We start from the raw sequence: 18740 nt of genomic DNA, 5'->3' as shown, positions 1-18740 counted from the left end.
GCAGGCAGGAGAGGGACCAGTGCTGCTGTCTGTTGGCACCTGGTCCTGAGGAGTTAGTTTCATGTCAGGCACAAAGCCAAGGATTTGTTTTCATAAGAACTCAGAGCCAACACAGGCCTCTGGGTAGCAGGTGACATAATAGAGAGATGTTTCAGGAAAGGCCAACCGGAAGGATTGAGAAGTAGGACGGCAAGAGGGACCTGGAGACTATAGCAATGAGGACAGGCCTGGATGAAGGTTGCAGTGGGGCAAGGGGACAGGGGAAAAATGCTCATTTGGAAACCCTCAGAGATAAAGAATGGGGAATCTGGTTAAAAACGGGGAGAAGAAAGGACCAAGGTGTTACTTAGAACTCCAAGGTGCCTCGCTTTGGTGGTGGTGGTGGTGGTGGTAGCAATGGCAGACATCTGCCCAGTGGGGAGCTCAGGGATGATCAGTAGAAAGCCATGGCTACAGAGGGCTGAACATGTCTTTGCCATGTTGCTTAGAGACATCCTGACAAAGGGACAGACCTAGGTCTTAACAGGCCCCATGCCTGTAATCTCCAGGAAAGAGCACTGGCCAGTGAGTCAGACCCAGGTGGAAGAGACTCATCACTCAGTCCAGCACCTGGGTGGCATCACCATGAGTTCCTGACCCTACCGCCAGTTGACCTTGAGGGCGTCCATTGCTCTGAGGGAAAGGAGCCAAGAGGAAGAGGGCCTGGAAGCTGGTGTGGTCTCTGTGTACAGTAGGGACAAGTGACACAACCCTGTCTCTGCTCCTAACAAAACACCTGAGGACACCTGAAAGCTAGCAGTGGGGTGGAACTTTATTTGAAGCAAAGGAATCAACATTATCCCCAGATGCTCCAGGCATCAGGCCACAAGAATTTCTCTCAGCCTGGCCATTTCCTGCTTCTGGGCTGCTGCTCCCAGTGGACAGCAGAGGGCAGCAGAAGCCTGGTTTCCAGGTGTCCCTCCTGCCACCCTCATCCAGCCTCCACTGAGCTGTGCCTGGGGTGGGGTGGGGGGCATCTCCATGGAGTGGATGGGTGCCAGGGCTACCAACACGTTCCTGGCACCCATACAGGCTCTCCCAGGATTCTTGCCTTGTCTAGTTTTTATATCCACCCAAGGAGCAATCACAGTTCAGGGTCCACATCCCAAAGATGGGATGAGAAAGGAGATGGCCCGAGCTTGAAAAAGCAATAGCTATTCCAGAGAAAGCCTCCCTTTTCCACCCGTGTCCAGTTGGGCTGGGATTGAGTCACAGAAGGAAATTCTAATGAGAAGAAAGCTATACTGTACTGCCAAGAACCCAGTTGCTGTTGCCTCTTGTTATTAGTGCTTCGGGATGAAATGGCTTTGTCCCTGGAAGGCCACAGCCATGCTTCCTGTTATTATCCTTATTAGCCACATAGGGGGCACAATGGGGAGAGCAGAGAAAGTGTGGGTGCTGTAGGCACCCTCCAAGAAGAGCAGCTAGGCGATTACAAGGAAGCCGGTTTGTTCAGCACCCCGTATACTCGTGTATACACTCCCAGACATGTGCATATACGGAAGTAGGAGTGTGGCCAGGTATACACAAGTACATAGCCGAGTTTATCCATCAGTGTCCACATGCAGAAGGAGCATGGCATGGGCAGACACACTTGGAAGTGTGGGCGTACCTGGAGGGAGGCTGCAACTGTGAATGCTAAACAGGTAGACAAACACCTTGAGCATCCAGGGGAAAGGCCAGAGAGCAGAAGGCTAAGCTGAGAAGAGAAGGCTGTGGCTCACCCCTTCCTGTACCCACTGAATCAGTCAGACACACTAGTGACGGAGTATGGGAGCACTGGAGATGAGCAGCCATTGGTGCACACATGGAGGAGGACCTGGATGTTGGGTGCCTGGCGCATATGTAGGTGCTGACTACAGTAATGGGAATGGCTCCCCTGGGCTAGTCTCTGGAGTGTGCCCAGGCCCACTTCTGTGTACATGTGTGTGTGTCTTACATAGACAGGTTAGCCACATGTGACCTCATTTGGGGCCACAAGTTGCTCACAGAGGTCTTCACCATCATACAGTACCACCCTGAGGAACCCAAAGGACTTAGCCTCCCTCTAGGCACTAAGGTCCACCACAACATGTCGGTAAACCAGTGTTTGTCCCTTGAAACTGGGGGCCAGGAGCAGCTGGGCATCTCCAGCAGGCATGTAGCAGAAGGCCCGAGGGGCCTGTACTGCCAGTTCTTGGAACCGTACAAATTTCTGTCGCCCCTCATCCCACTGGTAGATCTGGGTGAAGGAGAAGTCACTGCCCAGTGCCAGGTAGCGGTGACCGCCCACCAGGAAGGGCTGTAGGGCCAGTGAACCTCGGGAGGGAAGGGCTTGCACCTCTGAGAAACGGGTACCCTCCCAGCGCAGGATCTTGGAGTCACCAATATAGCGGCTAAGGCACAGGTAGCTGTCTCGGCCAGCACGAAAGTGTTTCACAGCCTGGGCATCAGGCACCTGAGTCACCTCTCCCTGAGCCACAAACTGTTTCTGAGTACGACTCCATTGATAGATGACAGGTGCCTGAGAACTGCTAGACACAATCAACCGTGGCTTGCCCTCACCATCCACAAACTCCAGGTCAGTGTCGCGGTGCCAGGCGTGCAGGGCCTGGTGGGAATAGAAGCCATTCTGGTGCCAACGGTAGAGGCTGGTGGCACCTGCTTTGGAACTGTCAGCCACCGCGAAGAACCAATCACCATCGATGCGGAAAGCTTCCAGGTCATTGGGTTTGCGCACGCGCTGTGGGTCGATGTCCTGCAGCTTGGTGAAGCGGGTGGTGTTCGGGTCCCAGTGGTAAATATATGAGCCACCGAACAGCTGGGCCACGACTACATAGAGCTGGCCATCCACCACCATTGGCTTGCAGTGCACAGCTGAGGGGGCTGCCAGGACAGAAGCATACTGGGTTAGGCAGTGTCGGGTAAGCCCCACCCAAATTAAAGACCAGCCTCCAAACATACTCCGAAACTGAGATCTGCTACAGAGTTCCACTCCCAGTGCAGCCTCTCCCAGGACTCAAGGTCCATATGAGTTTAGTTTAGTTTGTTGAGACAAAGAAGCCCTTGGCTGACCTGAACCTTACAGTGTAGACCAGGCTGGTCTTGAACTTGCGGCGACCATCTTTCCCTGCATTCCAAGTGCTGGGATGACAAGTGTGAGCCACCATACCCCAGCAAGTTTTGCTTGATGGTTATCGCTATATAATCAAGTCTGCCCTTGAACTCTCCAGATTCCTGCCTTTACCTCTGAAATGCTGGGATTATAGGTTTGAACCATCATGAACGGAGGGAGGGTTTTGTGTGTGCAAGGCACGCATTCTATCAACAGAGCTTCATCACCGCTCTTAGTATTTAATTATTCACTTAATTAAATACTTTGTTTATTTATTTACTTATTTAGAGGTGGAGTCTCTCTATTATGCAGACCTGGCTGACCTTAAACTCACAGAGACCTGCCCGCCTTGCCTCCCAATGTATTTTATACATGTTATTTTGTATATGCTGGCCTTCTTCAGAGGATAGGATAATCCTGATAGGATAATTTCTTTCTCCAATACTTTTTAAGTTAAATGTTTTAATTTATGTTATAAAATAGTGTATTGATGTGTGTCAAGGCCAGAATTGATTCAAAGTGTTCATCTGTTATGAATTCCTTATAGGCAGAAACCACTCTCATTCCTTCTTCTTTTAGGAATTGACTGGAATTGGACACAAGAACCTCCTGCAGCTTCCCCCCGGATAGGAGCAGCACAGGCAGGCCACAGGCAGGTACCTGGAATTCTATCATAGTCACGAAGCTGTCGTTCCACATAGTCCCACTTGAGGATGGTGCAGGCGCTGGCACCAGGCTGGGCCAGAGCCAAATAGAGGTCACTGGAGTAAAGGAAGGGTTCTGCAGACACTGCTGGGAAGGACAGAGTCTGGTAGAGGACAAAATCTGCAGGGTCAAGAGGTGTAGGTGGGTGGAATTAACCTCAAGGAATAAGGCACCAACCCACTAGGTGGTAGTGGGGACCTGGCTATAAAACTGGGTGTGGCCAGCTGGGTGGCCTTCAGTTGGGAGGCTGGAGGGAGTGGGGGTGGGGACATCCTACCAGTGGTGATACAGTCGAATTCCCGAAGAGGCAAGTCCTGCACCTTGTGCTCCTGGAAGCGGGGCGGGCTGGCACAGTAGATGGGGGCCACTGTGGTGTTGGTGTGTGCCAGCCACTCCACCAGCCACTTTACCTTGCAGTCACAGTTAAGTGCGTTGCCCCGGAGGTCCCTGGATTGTGAGGGCAAGGACACAGAAGGGCAGCCCCCTCAGCTGCTCTGCCCACCAGCCTACCTGGCCTTCAGAAACTGCTGTAAAAGGCTCACACACAGCTAGGTGGGACCAGGCTAGGTGGGAGCAGGGCCTCCACACACCTGCCTAAGCCTCTGCCTGCTTGCTTATCTACCTAGCCAGGTGTCGTTGGTTTTTAACTTGTAATTTTAATTTTTGTAACACTGGGGATTGGAGCCCAGGACCTTGCACATTCTAGGCAAGCGCTCTGCATTGCCTGTCCTGTTTTTACTTCTTGATCAGGAGGCAAAGTTTTACTGTTCATGATCCTCATGCTTCAGCCTCCTGAGTATCTGAGATCACAGTCCTGTACAACTTCCAGGCACTTTTCGCAACGGGCAACCTACCCCATTCTATGTCATGTCCCTATTCCTCAGAATTCAGGAGCTTCCATTTTTTTTTTTTTTTGTATAAATAATGCCAAATGGCTGCAAATGTGATAGAGTCCTTTTTTTTTTTTTTCTTTTTTTTTTTTCTTCTTTTCGGAGCTGGGGACCGGATAGAGTTCTTTAACGTTAACTCAAACCAACCATTCAAAAAGCCACATGTGTTTACCCTACACATCTAATGTGCATTTGAAAGGCTGTGTGGGTCTCAGAGAACCCCAATTTGGATGGCTCTCAGTCTTCCAAACTTGACTTTACCTTTTAATTTGACTTCACCTTCTCAAAACCCTCAAACCCAAATCCTCCTAGTCTCTGATCACCCAAATTCTGACTCCTGCTCCTCTCTTTCCAGGGGTATGCCCTCTGTGGCACTGAGGGAAGAGACAGGATTCAGGGGGGTATGTCCTCTGTGGCATTGTGGAAAGAAGCAAGATTCAGGTCTTACAAGTCACTCAAGATGTCCAGGGGACGAAAGATGTCTCTGGGCAGTGTCTGGAGGTTATTGTTGGCCAGAGAGCTGCATGAAAGAACCTGGGGTCACTTAACGATCATGACCAAATCTAGAGGCCACACGGGCCCCATGGGGTACATCCAGTCCCACACCTGTGGGTACAGGTGTCAGGCACTCACAGGTGTGTCAAGGACTTCAATCCTCTGAAGGTAAACTTGGAGAGACCCCAGATATCATTGTTTTCTATGAAGCTGGAAAAAATGAGAACTTGTCTTAGTTACCACTCAGAGTCCCAGGCCATTCCCCCAGCAGTGATTTCCCAACATCCAAGGCCAGACAATAGCATAGGAGCCAGAGACAGGCTTCCTTAATGGGCAACAACATCACACCACAGTAGGTGAGATGGGATATTAGGCAAGGTGACAGGAACATGGGAGAAATGACCTCCTACCCATCCTACAGCCAGGAGATTCCAGGGCTCTTCCCTCCCTACCCCCCTCCCAGCCTTTTCCCTGCACTTTTCCTCCCATCCCTCTAAGGGCTGGGCCCCCTCTTTCCACCCTGCCTTTGACCCTTCCCTCCCACACACAGGTACTGCAGGTGCGACAGTCCTGTGAAGGCGTTGTCTCCAATCAGCGTGAACTTGTTGGAGTTGAGTAACCTGGGAAGACAAAGCTGGAATTAGAATTTGCAAGGGTGTGCCCATGCCTACTGCCCCACCCTTGAGCTTCCTCAAGACCTTGCTATCCTTCCTCCATACCTCAGGACCCTTGGACAGCATGGCCAGGTGTGAACTTGTTCCCATGCCACAAGCTCCCTTGTTTGCTCCTGGATATGGTGGGAGGCAAAGTTATCCTGCCAAGTTGGCTCCTGGCTCACTTCCATGGCATCTCCTCATCCAGTCTTCTTATCCTCATCCTCACCCTCACCTACTCTAGCCCTGCTGTCCACCATGCCTCCAGAACTGTGATCCCTAGGGTCACCTGTGTTTAGAACGACCCCCTTCCCAGAAGTGGCCAGTCTCTGGCACTGGGCCAGACCATTCCAACCCAACTCCCTGGACCCTCTAGAGATGTGGAGTCTACATTCCCCATCCCACACTCTTGGCTTCTGTGTGTAGGTTCCCTGCGGCCTGGATTCCTGACCCCATGTCACTCCACCTTCCCCAGCATACTCTATTGGGGCATCTGCATTTTCAAGCCCTCCCTCCATCTACTCTCACCCCAGTTCAGCATCTGTCGAGTTCTACCATGTTCCCACCCGCCCTTCCACAAAGCCATCCATACAAGAACTGCAACAGTGGCAGGTGGGAGAAGGCTCCGTCCTGGATCTCTGAGAAGGCAGCATTCACCAGTGTCCTGCAGGGAACACATGCGCCAAGACTGTGTTAAGTGTCTGAAGGACCTGTACTATGGACAGAGGTGGACAGGGCAGTGGCTTCTGTGTTCAGCAGTGCTGGCCCCCACCTGCAGCTACCCTTTCCTTTCCAAACTCAATGTTTTTCTTCACCACTCTTCTCCCCTGCAGCCTCCAGAAGCACCAGTGGCCCTAGGCTCACCTTCCCTCCCAGCCAAGAGCAGGTTCCATTACCAGCACCATTCCTCAACACCCACAATATCTCGGTGCTGCTGAGGGATGGGGCAGCAAGATGAGGGACCTCACAGCCTCTCTAGTCCCACAGGCAAGGGGTGGGAGTTAGAGGCCAGTTGCTGCAAGTGAGGTTGGCCCAACTATGTGCAGAACAGCAGACCCAGTGGCAGGAGTCTGGCCCATGCCAGGGTACCACGAAGGGAAGCTCACTTGTCACCCCTCCCCCTGCTGCTATTAGTCTTTCTGCTCTCTGTCCTTGGTGTGACCTCACAGGGAGGGGCCAGCATGCTCTTGTCCACTCCCTCCAACCCACACACAGTAGGTCTCATTGCGCTGCTGATGGTGATGATTCATCCTTGGCCATGAACTCTGGTTTACCCAAGCTATGGCTGCTCTACGGATTGCAGTGCTCCCTGCAGACTGGGGCCTGGAGTCCTCAGTTCTGAGGAAGCCTTGGAGTGCTCCTGGTCTATATTCTCTGAAAAGAGGAGCAGGCTTTCTCTCCTCCAGAGCTTTCTTGTGCCTTCCTTTCTTTCCCCACCCCCAAGGCTAGGCACACACTCACAGGGAGATGACCTCTGAAGGCAGGTTCTTGGGCACCGACTTAGAGTCCACGCAGAAGGCTGTATCCCTGGTGCAGGAGCAGCTGGGTGGGCAGGGGGGCGTCTTAGGAGGCCTCTTGGCACTGGCTTGCAGCATTAGGTAAAAACCCAACGTGGACAACACCAGTAGCCGGCACATAGGGCCCCGCCTGGCTCGTAGCCGGGCCATGCCTCCTGCAGGGTCTCCCCAACACCAGCCTGCCGGCGCCCCGCTGCAGCTGCAAGCTGCTCTGGCCCCCTCGAGAGCGTCCACCTCCGGGCTGCCGCAGCTCTGGTGCCACCCGGTTTCTAGGCGCCACCTATTCCTCCTGACCTCGGGCGCTGGCTGCAGTCCTTTCAGCTCCGGAGCGCTGCGCGGAACTGGGACCGCAACTACTGGCTGCCAGGGCTGGTGGACGCGGACTGCGGCGCAGGCGGCGGGGGCGCGCGCGGGGGCGGAGCGGGGAGGCCCAGGCTCGGAGCTGGCGGGAGAGCAGCCAAAGGATGGAGTGGTAGCACCCGTCCGCAGCGTGCCCTACCAGGCCACCAGCCTCTGTGTCTGATCTCCAGAGCTGTCTGTGCAGAGTGCATTGATATGAGAATGTGCACAGGCAGGGTGCACATGGATCTGCGGACCTATGTGCACCTGTGTGTATGTCTTGGTTGTGAGGGGGCGTAGAATTAAGGGGTATGTCACAAGTGACTCATATACATCCAGGTTGGCATGCGAGATTGGGAGCTTGAGGGTGCGAGCTTGTTTGCATCAGCTGAGGAACAGAGTGTGCTTTTGTGCCTGTGAGCTGAAAAGGGAAAGGTAGCCGCTGGAGTGGGAAGTGTGGTACGTTTCACACCGCACAACCACAGTCCGTTAGAGTCGGAAGAGCCTTGGGTGTGCTCCAGCTCAGGTCTTTGCTTTATCAACAAGGAAACTGAGGCTACAAGAAATCGAAAAGCAGCCAAACTCCCTATCTCTACCGTGTACTTGGCAGGTTAATTGGCTGGCCCTTTGGAAGGAAGGGACGTTAATTCCCATCTACAGATAAGGAAAGTGTAGCCTTAGGACCCGAAGCTCAACTTCAAGTACTCAGAAATCTTTCTACACTAGTGCTCTTCAAAGGGTAACTCTAGTGTCCAAAGCTCCTTGAGAACCTTCCATGGAGTCTCCGAGGTCAATATACTTCACCTAAGAAAGACACTATTTGTCTATTGCACTTCCATGTTGCCACAAAAGTACTCTGGAAATTTCCAGAGCTACATGGAGAGTGTTTTATGAAACCTCAGACTAAAGATATTTAAAAAAAAATTATAACAGCAACGCTTCTTTCTACAACTATTTTTGTTTAAAGAGGCAAAGGCATGTGGGTTGGCAGGATGGCTCCAAGGTTGCCACCAAGCTTGATGACCTGAGTTCAATCCCTAGGATCCATATTGTGGAAGGAGAGAACTAAGTTGTGGAAGCTAGTCTCTGATCTCCACAGGCATGATCTTACGAAACAAACAAACAAACAAATAGATAAATAAATGCAGTGGTTTTTGTAAAAGATGTAGAAGTCTGTGAATATAGTTTAGTGGTAGTGTGCACAAGGTCCTGGGTTCGAGCCCCCAGCATGGGACTGGGACTGTAGTTCAATTGTTAGAGTGTTTGCCATTAATGTGATTTGACTTCCAGCATCACATGACTGTAATCCTAGCACTTGTCAGGTATGAAGTTCAAGGCTATTCTCGGCTACATAAGTTTGAAGCTTGGGATACTTAAGAACTTGTCTCAAATACAAAACAAAAAAATATGTGAGCCAATCGGGTATGGTGGTGCATGCCTGTATTCAAGCACTCCAGAGCAGTGGTTCTCACCCTTCCTAATGCTGTGACCCTTTAATACAGTTTCTCATGTTGTGGTGAACCCCCCTCAACCACAAATTAAATTCGTTGCTACTTCATAACTGTAAATTTGCCACTGTTATAAATCATAATGTCAATATCTGACATACGACCCCTGTGAAAGGGTTGTTTGACCCCCAAAGGGGTCTGGACCCACAGGTTGAGAGCTCCTGCTCTAGAGGGAGGCTAAGGCAAGATGATCAAAAGTTCAAGGCCAGCCTGACCACATAGTGAGACCACAGCTGTGCTAGCTTCAGGCTGTGGGGGAAACCTCCACTCCAAGTTAAAGTCTGTTCCTGCAGCCTGGGATAATCCTGACTTTTGACACCCACTAGCCTCTGCTACTCCAGTTGCCCGTGCTGCCTTGTGCGAGCCAGCATGAGGGAAAGGGGCAAGGAGGGGTAAGGAGGATGACTGGGGCAGCTGAACAGCCATCCCCACTCGTCCCTGGCACAGCTTTGCCCAGTACACAAAGGGCAGAGTGAATCTTGTCCTGGATTGTGCAGCTGAGGGGCTGGGAGCAGGCAAAGGATAGTGGCCACTGTGAGGTTTTCCACTGCCAGGGCTGTCACAGAGGGCAACCCAGAGACAAGGGGGAGGAGTTTGGATCCCAGTCTTAGCGAGCAAGAGGTGCCCTGAGGATGAAGTAGAGGACAGTGATGACGATTGGCCTTTCATGTCCATGAAGTCATCGGAGTGTCAGGACAGCTTTGTGAAGTGGGGAAGTCAGGAGGCAGTAGGCCCATTTCAGAGATGAACACGGTAAAGTCTTGAGAAGTAGGACTTCCTGTGGGTTCCAGAGCTTCCATGGGGAGCACGGACCTCATGTACTAAAGGAAGGATCTAGGGTCTTGTGGAAAGAGACCCCTTGTGTTTGCTAACGGTCTTTTGATTGTGTACGATTACATATAGGCTGTGTGCATGCTCCTTGACATGACAGGTTCACAGAACTACAAAGAAAACATTTTCAACATACTTTTTCCTTCTGTTTGGGAAGACAGGCTGACGACCCTCTTCCCATCTTTCATAGCAGATTCCAGTTAACACGTGTGTGCTAAGAGGCAAGTGAACAATGAGGGACTGTGAAAGGATTGCAGAATCTGGGGCTCAGGGACAGGTCACAGAGCATGTGCCATTGACTCTTGCTTGGCCTTTCGAAGTGAGTGTATTCACAGCCAAGACTATCTTCAGTGAGAGCAAGTAAAGAGGGCTGTACCATAGGGTTGATCTGGGGGCAAGGTTGAGGTCTATGTCAAGCTGAAGAGGACCCAAGAGAGAACAGAAGTGTTCTCCCCACACTTAGCAATGATGGCAAGCCACAGCTGTAGTTCCTGTTTGGAATGAGTACCACAACTGGACACTGCGGCCCCCCGAGATGCCCACAGGGACCCCGAGATGCCTGCAGTTCTTCTTGGCTCTCCTGCTGGCCTGCTGCCCACCTGGCTCAGGCCCAGTGTGTGTGAGTCAGCCATCAATCTCAAGGTTTCCAGGACAACCCAGGCTAGGAGTGGGTGCCTGGGGGATGGGCAGAAGGGTGGGCAGTGCAAGCAGGCTGTCTTTTACATCTGTCACCTGCACACAACCAAGGGGAGAGAAAACTAGCTCCCCTCTCCTTTCCTTCCCTCAGCCCTCCCCTTCTTCCATTGATTCTAAGACACTCTGCTGAGCTGTGAGAGGCTTAGGCAAATATTTAAGGGGGCAGTTAGAGGGCCAAGGAGGACAATGGGAGCAAACATTTCCTTCCTTCTCCCCTCTGCTAATTGTCTCAGGAACTCTCATCTCAGATGCCATGCTGCTGTACAGCCTTGATACTGAGGCTCCCCAGCTGGAGAGGGGATCCTTGGAGGGCAGAGGAGGCTGCCAGGGCTGGAGAGAAGGGGGCCAGCTCTTGATCAAAGGGAAACGACAAGGTGCTAGGGAACTGGGTGACATTTCAAAGTCCAAGCAGAGCTGGCTCTGTGTCTCTGTTTGGCACTCACCCATTCAACAGTAGATGGGATAGAGCATCAGGAGTCAAGAGGATTGCTACCAGTTGAAGACCAGTTGTGGGGGGCTGAGGTGGTCTCAAAATAAAAGCAAGGGACTGGAAAGATGGCTTGGAGGTTACCAGCAGGTGTTGTTCTTGCAGAGGGCTGGAGTTCAATTCCCCAGTTTAACAGTTGAACTTCACCTCCAGGGAATCTGGCTCATTCTATGGCCTCCACAGGCATAGCATGCCCATGGTGCACAGATACGCATGCAGGCAAAAGATAAACTTCAAAAACATTTTTTTGGAAAGTTTTTTATATTTCTCTTAAATTTTTTTTGATAGGGGCTGGAGAGATGGCTCAGTGGTTATGAGCACTGGCTGCTCTCTTCCAGAGGTCCTGAGTTCAATTCCCAGCCACCACATGGTGGCTCACAACCATCTATAATGGAATCCAATGCCCTCTTCTGGTGTGTCTGAAGACAGCTACAGTGTACTTATATAAATAAAAATCAATCTTAAACATATTTTTTGATATTGCATGTATGTGTGCAAGGCTGACCATTTGGCACTGGAAAACCAATGGGTATGTTCTTCCCTGGGGAGAGCCACCTTCCCCACCCCCAAGCCCCCAGCTCTCCCAGTTGCCCATAGCTCTCTGTGTAGGATTCAGGTCTTGTGGGCTTTTCTTTCATCCAGTTTGGCAGATTGGTTGGTGCCACCCTTGTCTCTCATCTGGGCAGTCAGGTTAGTGAGACTTCACGTGTGCAGCTTCCGGTGTCACTAGGAGACAGCAAATCCCCTGAACCTGATTCTCTGGCTCTTACAATCTTTCTGTCTCCTGTTCTGCAATGTTCCCGGAGCCTCAGATGTGAAGCGTTTTGTAGATGTATTCATTAGGACTGGATTCCACAGCTCTGCATTTTGATTGGCTGTGGTTTTCTGTAATGGTCTCTGTCTGCTGCAAAGAGAAGTTTCCCTGATGAGGGGTGAAGACTACACTTCTCCGTGGGTGTTAAGACAAATGTTTATAGACTATTCTTAGGGATTATGCTGGTTTAGTGGTTGTAGATTTTCCTCCAATAACCATCACTAGTATCGAGTAGCCAGCAAGGCTTCCAGTACCAGGTGTGAATTCCCTCTTGTCGAGGGACTCAAGTCAAATTAGAGAGTTGTTGGTTACTCAAAAGCAATTTTTAAAGCATGTGCAAATATGCATTTGTATGTGACTTCTTTAGGCGATTTTGTGACGTGCACACCTGTGGATTTGGCATGTCCATGAGGAGTCCTGGAAACAATCTGAACGACAACCTGGTACCTGTGTGGAAGAGCACTGGCTACTCTTCCAGAGGACCCAGGCTTGACATCTAGCACCCATATGGAAGTTTGAAACTGTCTGAACTCCAGTTCCAGGGAATCTGATGTCCTTTTCTGACCTCCAAGGGCACCAGGCATACAGGTGGTGCAGAGACAAACATGCAGGCAAAACACTCATCCACATGAAATAAAAATAAATAACTCTTTAAAGGGGAATTGGAGGGGCTGGGGATTTAGCTCAGTGGTAGAGCGCTTACCTAGGAAGCGCAAGGCCCTGGGTTCGGTCCCCAGCTCCGAAAAAAAAAAAAAAAAAAAAAAAAAAAAAAAACCAAAAAAAAAAAAAAGGGGGGAATTGGAGAGATGTATCCAACCCCAAGTTGGAAGGTAGAGGCAATTCTAAATCACTGGTGGGTGTGATGTAATACCCAAAGCACAGAAGAGGATTTGGGGAAAGAGAGAAGACAGGGATGGGGAGAAGGAGAAGGTGGAGAAGGAGGAGGAGGAGGAGGAGGTCATGAAAGTGGTTGGGATTTGGTTAAATAAAATTGGGCTTGTTTAGAAGTTATTTAGAAAGGAGGACAGAAGGGTAGAAAGGACAGTAGAAGGGCAGAGATGGCTGGGACCACAATCAGTCCTGTGCAAGGTCATCTTGGCTGAAGAAAATGTCAGGAGCTAAGGATGTGGCTCGGCAGTTAGATGGCTTCCCAAGCATGCTCACGACCCTAAGTTTGATCCTCAGCACTAGAAAGATGGGATAGACCACCAGAACATTTGTACAGACAAGCCCAGAGCAAAGAACAAAACAGTACTCATCACCCATGAGTAATAGTTTCCCATCAGTGGGGACAGAACTTCCAGAATTAGGAAGCAAATCTGAGGTGAGGGACAGCATGTGTGGGAGGAGGTTGGGTAAAGAGGAATCCGACCCTAAGAAATCACATTAATGGACCCCCAGGTGCTGTCCCAGGCCCAGCTCCTCCACCAGCCACCTCTCCAGCCTCATCAACAAGCGCCACTTTCTCAGTCCCTGAATGGAACTCGTGTCTGGGCCTGAGGAGGTTATCTTGTGAAAAGGGATGGCCGGATTCTTGGCTGCCACCAGAACAGTTTGGCCTGTGAGAAGAAGAGAAGCCACAGGGCTGCAGGGGCAGGTGCCAGCAAGAAAGGCAGACATGCCAGAAAGACACCCACGGTGAGAGGAGCATGTGGCCTGAGGGTGAGTTTGCTTACCTCATCCAGGTTTGCTCTCCTTGTGGCCAAGAGGATTCATGTGCCTAGGCCAAGGGCCCTTGGGGGCTCTTGCAGCTGGCTTATCAGGGCCTAGGCTCTGAAAAGCCAGGAACAAACAAGCTTCAAAGCCAAGGACTTGGCTGGCAGACAGGAGACCCAGTCCTTCACCTCTGTCCTCTCTCTCTCTCTCTCTCTCTCTCTCTCTCTCTCTCTCTCTCTCTGATGATATATATAAGACACTGGTCACACCAGAGAGATGAGGAGAGGAGAGAGAGACCTTACAAAATGGACATGGGTAGCAAAGAGGTACTGATGGAGAGCCCACCGGTGAGTGTGTGTGTGTGTGTGTGTGTGTGTGTGTGTGTGTACAATTGTACACACATAGTATATTGGATTTGCCTGTCCATCCCCCACTAGGCTTTTTTCTTTTTCTAGACTCATATACTCAACTAGCTTACGGGTGGGCTGCTAGGACAGAGATACCATGATCACTAAGTCCTTGGCAGAGGCAGGCATGACAGCCATGAATTCCTGAATAAAGGTGTTGAGAGCCATAGAGGGATCAATAGAAAGGACTGTGAAGAACATTGATAGTGCCACCAAGTAATTGGGAGGCTATAGGGAGCATCACAGAGCAAATGACATGAGGCCAGAATGTGGACCAATGGTTAGAGAGCCTCGTAAGCATGGAGACCTGAGTTCAGTCTCGTTCTACATAATCCAGGCATGGAGGTGCACACAGTTTGGAAGTGTAAGCAAGATAATCATTCAGGGTTATCCTTAGATAAATAAGGAGTTGAAAAGCAACCTGGGTCATAGATATATGGTTTTAAGAAAAGGATGGCTCAGTAGGTAGTGGTGCTTGCTACCAGATGTGGCAGCTTGAGCTTAATCTCTAGAATTCCCTTGGTGAAAGGAGATGAAACTTGTTTCTGACTTATACACACACATACCATACACACATGCACCCTCATGCATACCACACACATGCACAAACACATGCACACTCACACTACACATGCACATGAACAGGCACACATACTAAATAAGTAAATGTAAAAAATATGAAGATGGCACATGGACTGAATTGGGAAGGGACAAAGGGGATATAAAGGCATGGAGATGGCAATACCTGGATCCTTTGAGGGAACAAAAACTCTGCCTATGTCTGGGCGGCCAGGCGTGTTGGGAAAACAGAACAAGAGATTGGTAACTGGCTCTCTTGGATTATTCCAAACATAGAGTTTGCTTCTAACTTTCTAAGTATCTATGGCTTTTGTTAGAGTCCAGACACCTTCCCCAAAGCCTTCCTCCCCAAAAACCTTCTCTGATCTTCCCAGCCCTTCCTTGCACACTCAAAGCCTAAAGGGGCATAAGAGGGTGTCCCGCTTGTACAGGGAGAGAAGAGTCATCCTTGCACCCACCCATTTGTCTCTCTGCTTTCCTTGCTCTCCCAGGATTACTCGACAGGTCCCAGGAGCCAGTTTCGCATTCCCTGCTGCCCCGTGCATCTCAAACGCCTTCTCATCGTGGTTGTGGTGGTAGTCCTTGTCGTCGTGGTGATTGTAGGGGCTCTGCTCATGGGCCTTCACATGAGTCAGAAACATACTGAGATGGTGAGCAGACAAGAGCATATCTGGTGACACAAGCGGAGATGAGGTGGCCATCCAGCATAGATTCTCTCCCCTAGGCCCTGGCCTAGTGTAACCACCACCAGCTGTTCCAACGCAGGAAAGTTATGTTTAGCCTTCCTGAGATCTCAGGGAAGAAGGAATTGCATTTGAATAGAGGATTCTGAGTAGATATGGGCACCAAAAGGCTGAAGGAAGAAAGAGAAATGTCAGACCACATTCTAACACCCTTCCCCTAGGTCCTTGAGATGAGCATCGGAGGAGCACCGGAAACTCAGAAACGCCTCGCCCTGAGTGAACACACAGACACCATCGCTACCTTCTCTATTGGCTCCACTGGCATCGTTCTATATGACTACCAGCGGGTGAGGACACCTGAGGGACCACCAGGACTTTACGGGAACTGCCCAGTTGTAGCATTTCCAGAGCTCTCCCCATTCTGTGCCTGCCTGCCACATCTCAGAGGCTTGATTTAAATGTGTCCCCCATGAACAATCTACAGGGAGTTAGTTGGCTGAGAACCAGGGTTGGGGAGTAGGCGAGGCAAGGGGACATCATAAATGACCTCCAGTGTTACATGCCTAGCTCCTGACTGCCTATAAGCCAGCTCCAGGAACCTACTGCTACATCATGAAGATGGCTCCAGAGAGCATCCCTAGTCTTGAGGCTTTGGCTAGAAAATTCAAGAACTTCCAGGTGGGTGTGTGAGGGAAGAGAGAGAACTGTCTCCCTCCAAGGGCTGAGTAGAGGGACATTTTAAAGAATGACTAGTCCACCCTGTGTAGTATTGATGCTCCTGGACCAGACATGTTCTTCTCTCTACATGGGCCTGTGTCCCATCTTCCCTACCACCTCTCAGGTGACCTGCTAAATTGCTGGCCTTGGCTGAGCTCAGACATACATCCCCTACAGGCTTCTGTTTCCAACCCAGTCCCTCTCCGAATTAGTGAGGAAAACTGACCCTCCTGAATTTGCCTTATCAGTTTAGTGTCCTGCACTAATGCAGGTGACACTGAAAGCAAGTGCTCTTTCCAGGCCAAGTCCTCCACACCCACCTCTAAGTTGGGCCAGGAAGAAGGGCACAGTGCTGGATCCGATTCTGATTCTTCTGGGCGAGACCTGGCTTTCCTGGGCCTTGCTGTGAGCACCTTGTGTGGAGAGCTACCACTGTACTATATCTAGCACCCCTCAGGTGAGCAACAGTACCTTTCGGGATGCCTGAGCAACACTGGGAGGGCTTGGGCTGCCTGCTTTGTCAGGGGACCTACTAGGGATCTGATCTCTTGAAGTCAGCGGTCTCAGGGAGCTCGAAGATGGAAGGCTCCCAGACAAATCCCACATCGGACCCAAGCGGGTTGCTTCCTTAGTTCCCCTCCCTCACGTGATAAGCATCAGTTCTATGTGTCACAGGGTGCAGAAACCGCTGCGGGACAGGAAAGACCCTCCGCAAAGGGTCTTTGGCAGATAAGCAGGAAGCTGCTCCTGTCCATACTCTACAGAAGAGGGTGGAAACCTGTGGAGCAAAGGTGTCTCCTACAGCCTCGGGGATCCTACTACAAAAGAATAAAGCAGCCCTATTGAAAAACAAAGAGTGGCACTTATTTTTCTTCCACATTTTCTCAGTTCGGCTTCTAGCAGGGGGAGCCATCCTGGAAAGAAGAGGGTTTGGAAAGTTGAGGCGCTTTGCCACATCCTTTCTTAGACTGATGGGGGTTTGGCCCTACCCCAGGTAGTAAGGAACAGAGCAAAAGGCGGGGACGGGGACCGGACCTGGGTGCCATACACGGGTGTTAGGCGCCCTCCAGCGGTGTGTCCGCTGGGAAGAACAGTGGCAGAGACAGGCGGGGAGACAGCTAGACAGAGAGACAGCGAGAAGCGAGAAGCGAGAGAGCTGAGGTCTAAGAGAGACTCTGGAGTCTCTGGCTGAGAGAACGATCGCTGATCCAGGGTCTAAGAGGAAGGAACCGACCTGACAGCGTGTCCCGTGCCCGGAGGCACTCCGCCGGGTGCAGGACAGCGGCCTCTAGGGGGCCCCTCGCGGAGCGGTGCCTCGGGCATCCCTGGCCCGCGCCCCCTCCCCGGCCCGGGCCCCGGCCCCAGGCAGCGGATCCCCCTCCGGGGCGGGCGGTGCTACTCTTATCCTCCCCGCCCGGCTGGCGTGCTTCCCGGTCGGCCGAGCACGGTCCCGGCCCCGAGGGGGGCTGAGCTGGGCGAAAACCCGCCCTCCAGCGAGCTCATTTCCCTAAAAGGGGGGGGTGGGGTGGGGAGTGGGAGGGCGGCGAGAAAAGAAAGGGAGCGACCGAGAGGAGGGCGAGGGGACGCCGGAGCCCAGAGCCGGAGTGAGCCGGGTCGAGCCGGGTGGGGGGGGCGGGAGACAGGAAACGGGACGGGAAGAGGTGGCCTCGGGGGGAGAGCGCCTCCCCTTCGCCTTCAGCGCTCCCTTCCCGGTCGCCCCGCTCCCGCGTCCGGGCGCGACCGCCACCGCTGCCCGCCAGCATGCCCGGCGTGGCCCGCCCGCCGCTGCCGCTGCTGTCGCTGCCACTGCTGCTACTGCTGCTGCTCCCGCGCGCCGGCCGGCCGCTGGACTTGGCCGACTACACCTACGACCTGGGCGAGGAGGACGCCCCGGAGCTCCTCAACTACAAAGACCCCTGCAAGGCGGGTGAGCGACTCCCGACTCCCCCGGGGGCGCACGGAGGCCGGGCGTGGGCAGGCTGGGATCGAGGCTGCGGGCCGGGCAGGGGTTGGGGTTGGGGTTGGAGTTGGAGTTGGGGTTGGGGGAGGACAGTCCAGTGTGGGAAGCTGGGAGCTGCTTGGTTGGCAATGCAGTGGGGGAACAAAAGACCGAGGGAGAAAGGGAGGGGGAAGTTTGGGGGACTTTTAGGACTGAAGTTTTGCTGCTGTTTGTGGAAACTGCTGCGGCTGCCGTTTGCCTTCGTAGAGGATTCCTGGGGAAACCTCCCTAGGTCCCAGCGAATCCCGCTGGCAAGGAGGCTTTTTCTCCACGGGGAAACTTTACGGGCCAAACTCTGTGTGTGTGTGTGTGTGTGTGTGTGTGTGTGTGTGTGTGTGTGTGTGTGTCCCTTCTCCCCTATCCCTCCTGTTTTGTGGAATACTGGTGTTTTCCTGCTTGTCTGTTTGCCATAGTGCCGCGCATCTGTCTGGTTTGATGCCCAGAAGGCCTGCAGTTCCAAAGGGATAGATTTCCCAGTTACTCAGCCCAGTAGAAGGAGAAAGTTTTTCCGGAGGTTCTATGGAATATCCTTCATAGGCAAGTCTATGAATCTAGCCAGCAGCCGCAGCTCTCTGAGCACTCAAGAGACAGCTGTCAAAGTCAGGGAAATCATCGGGGAAGTCATGTGGGG

General features: G+C 52.0%; 3 protein-coding genes across 15 annotated transcripts in view; 2 read left to right on the top strand and 1 right to left on the bottom strand.

The window, feature by feature from the left end:
- Positions 1–793: 793 nt before the first annotated feature.
- On the bottom strand, positions 794–7922 carry Lgi3 (leucine-rich repeat LGI family, member 3). The gene is made up of 8 exons (NM_001107277.1): positions 7338–7922; positions 6469–6540; positions 5772–5843; positions 5362–5433; positions 5177–5248; positions 4116–4285; positions 3794–3958; positions 794–2904 (listed from the first exon to the last, which is right to left on the bottom strand). The coding sequence occupies exons 1-8, from the start codon at positions 7541–7543 to the stop codon at positions 2087–2089; spliced, it is 1647 nt and encodes a 548-aa protein (NP_001100747.1). The 5' UTR covers positions 7544–7922; the 3' UTR covers positions 794–2086.
- Positions 7923–14018: 6096 nt separating this feature from the next.
- Positions 14019–16961, top strand: Sftpc (surfactant protein C). Its single transcript, NM_017342.2, is given in 6 exon segments — positions 14019–14071; positions 15202–15360; positions 15615–15740; positions 15961–16071; positions 16411–16567; positions 16786–16961. Coding segments are annotated over 5 exon segments (585 nt in total). The 5' UTR covers positions 14019–14029; the 3' UTR covers positions 16558–16567; positions 16786–16961.
- A 691-nt stretch (positions 16962–17652) lies between these two features.
- Bmp1 (bone morphogenetic protein 1) overlaps positions 17653–18740 on the top strand; it is a 44256-nt gene continuing 43168 nt past the window's right edge. For 12 of the 13 annotated variants that reach the window (XR_015638186.1, XR_015638177.1, XR_015638179.1 and 9 more), the window contains exon 1: positions 17653–18037. Coding sequence is in view for 1 of the 13 variants with exons in the window: in NM_031323.1 (NP_112613.1) it covers positions 17872–18037 (166 nt within the window). In the remaining 12 variants the exon portion in view is untranslated. The remainder of the gene's footprint in view (positions 18038–18740) is intronic. The other variant, NM_031323.1, reaches the window with a different exon arrangement.

Source organism: Rattus norvegicus, chromosome 15 (assembly GCF_021556685.1).
Source record: "Rattus norvegicus strain SHRSP/BbbUtx chromosome 15, alternate assembly SHRSP_T2T, whole genome shotgun sequence".
Taxonomy (NCBI): Eukaryota; Metazoa; Chordata; class Mammalia; order Rodentia; family Muridae; genus Rattus; species Rattus norvegicus.
Note: the sequence above shows the minus strand (reverse complement) of the source record. Positions and strands in the feature narration are given on the sequence as shown.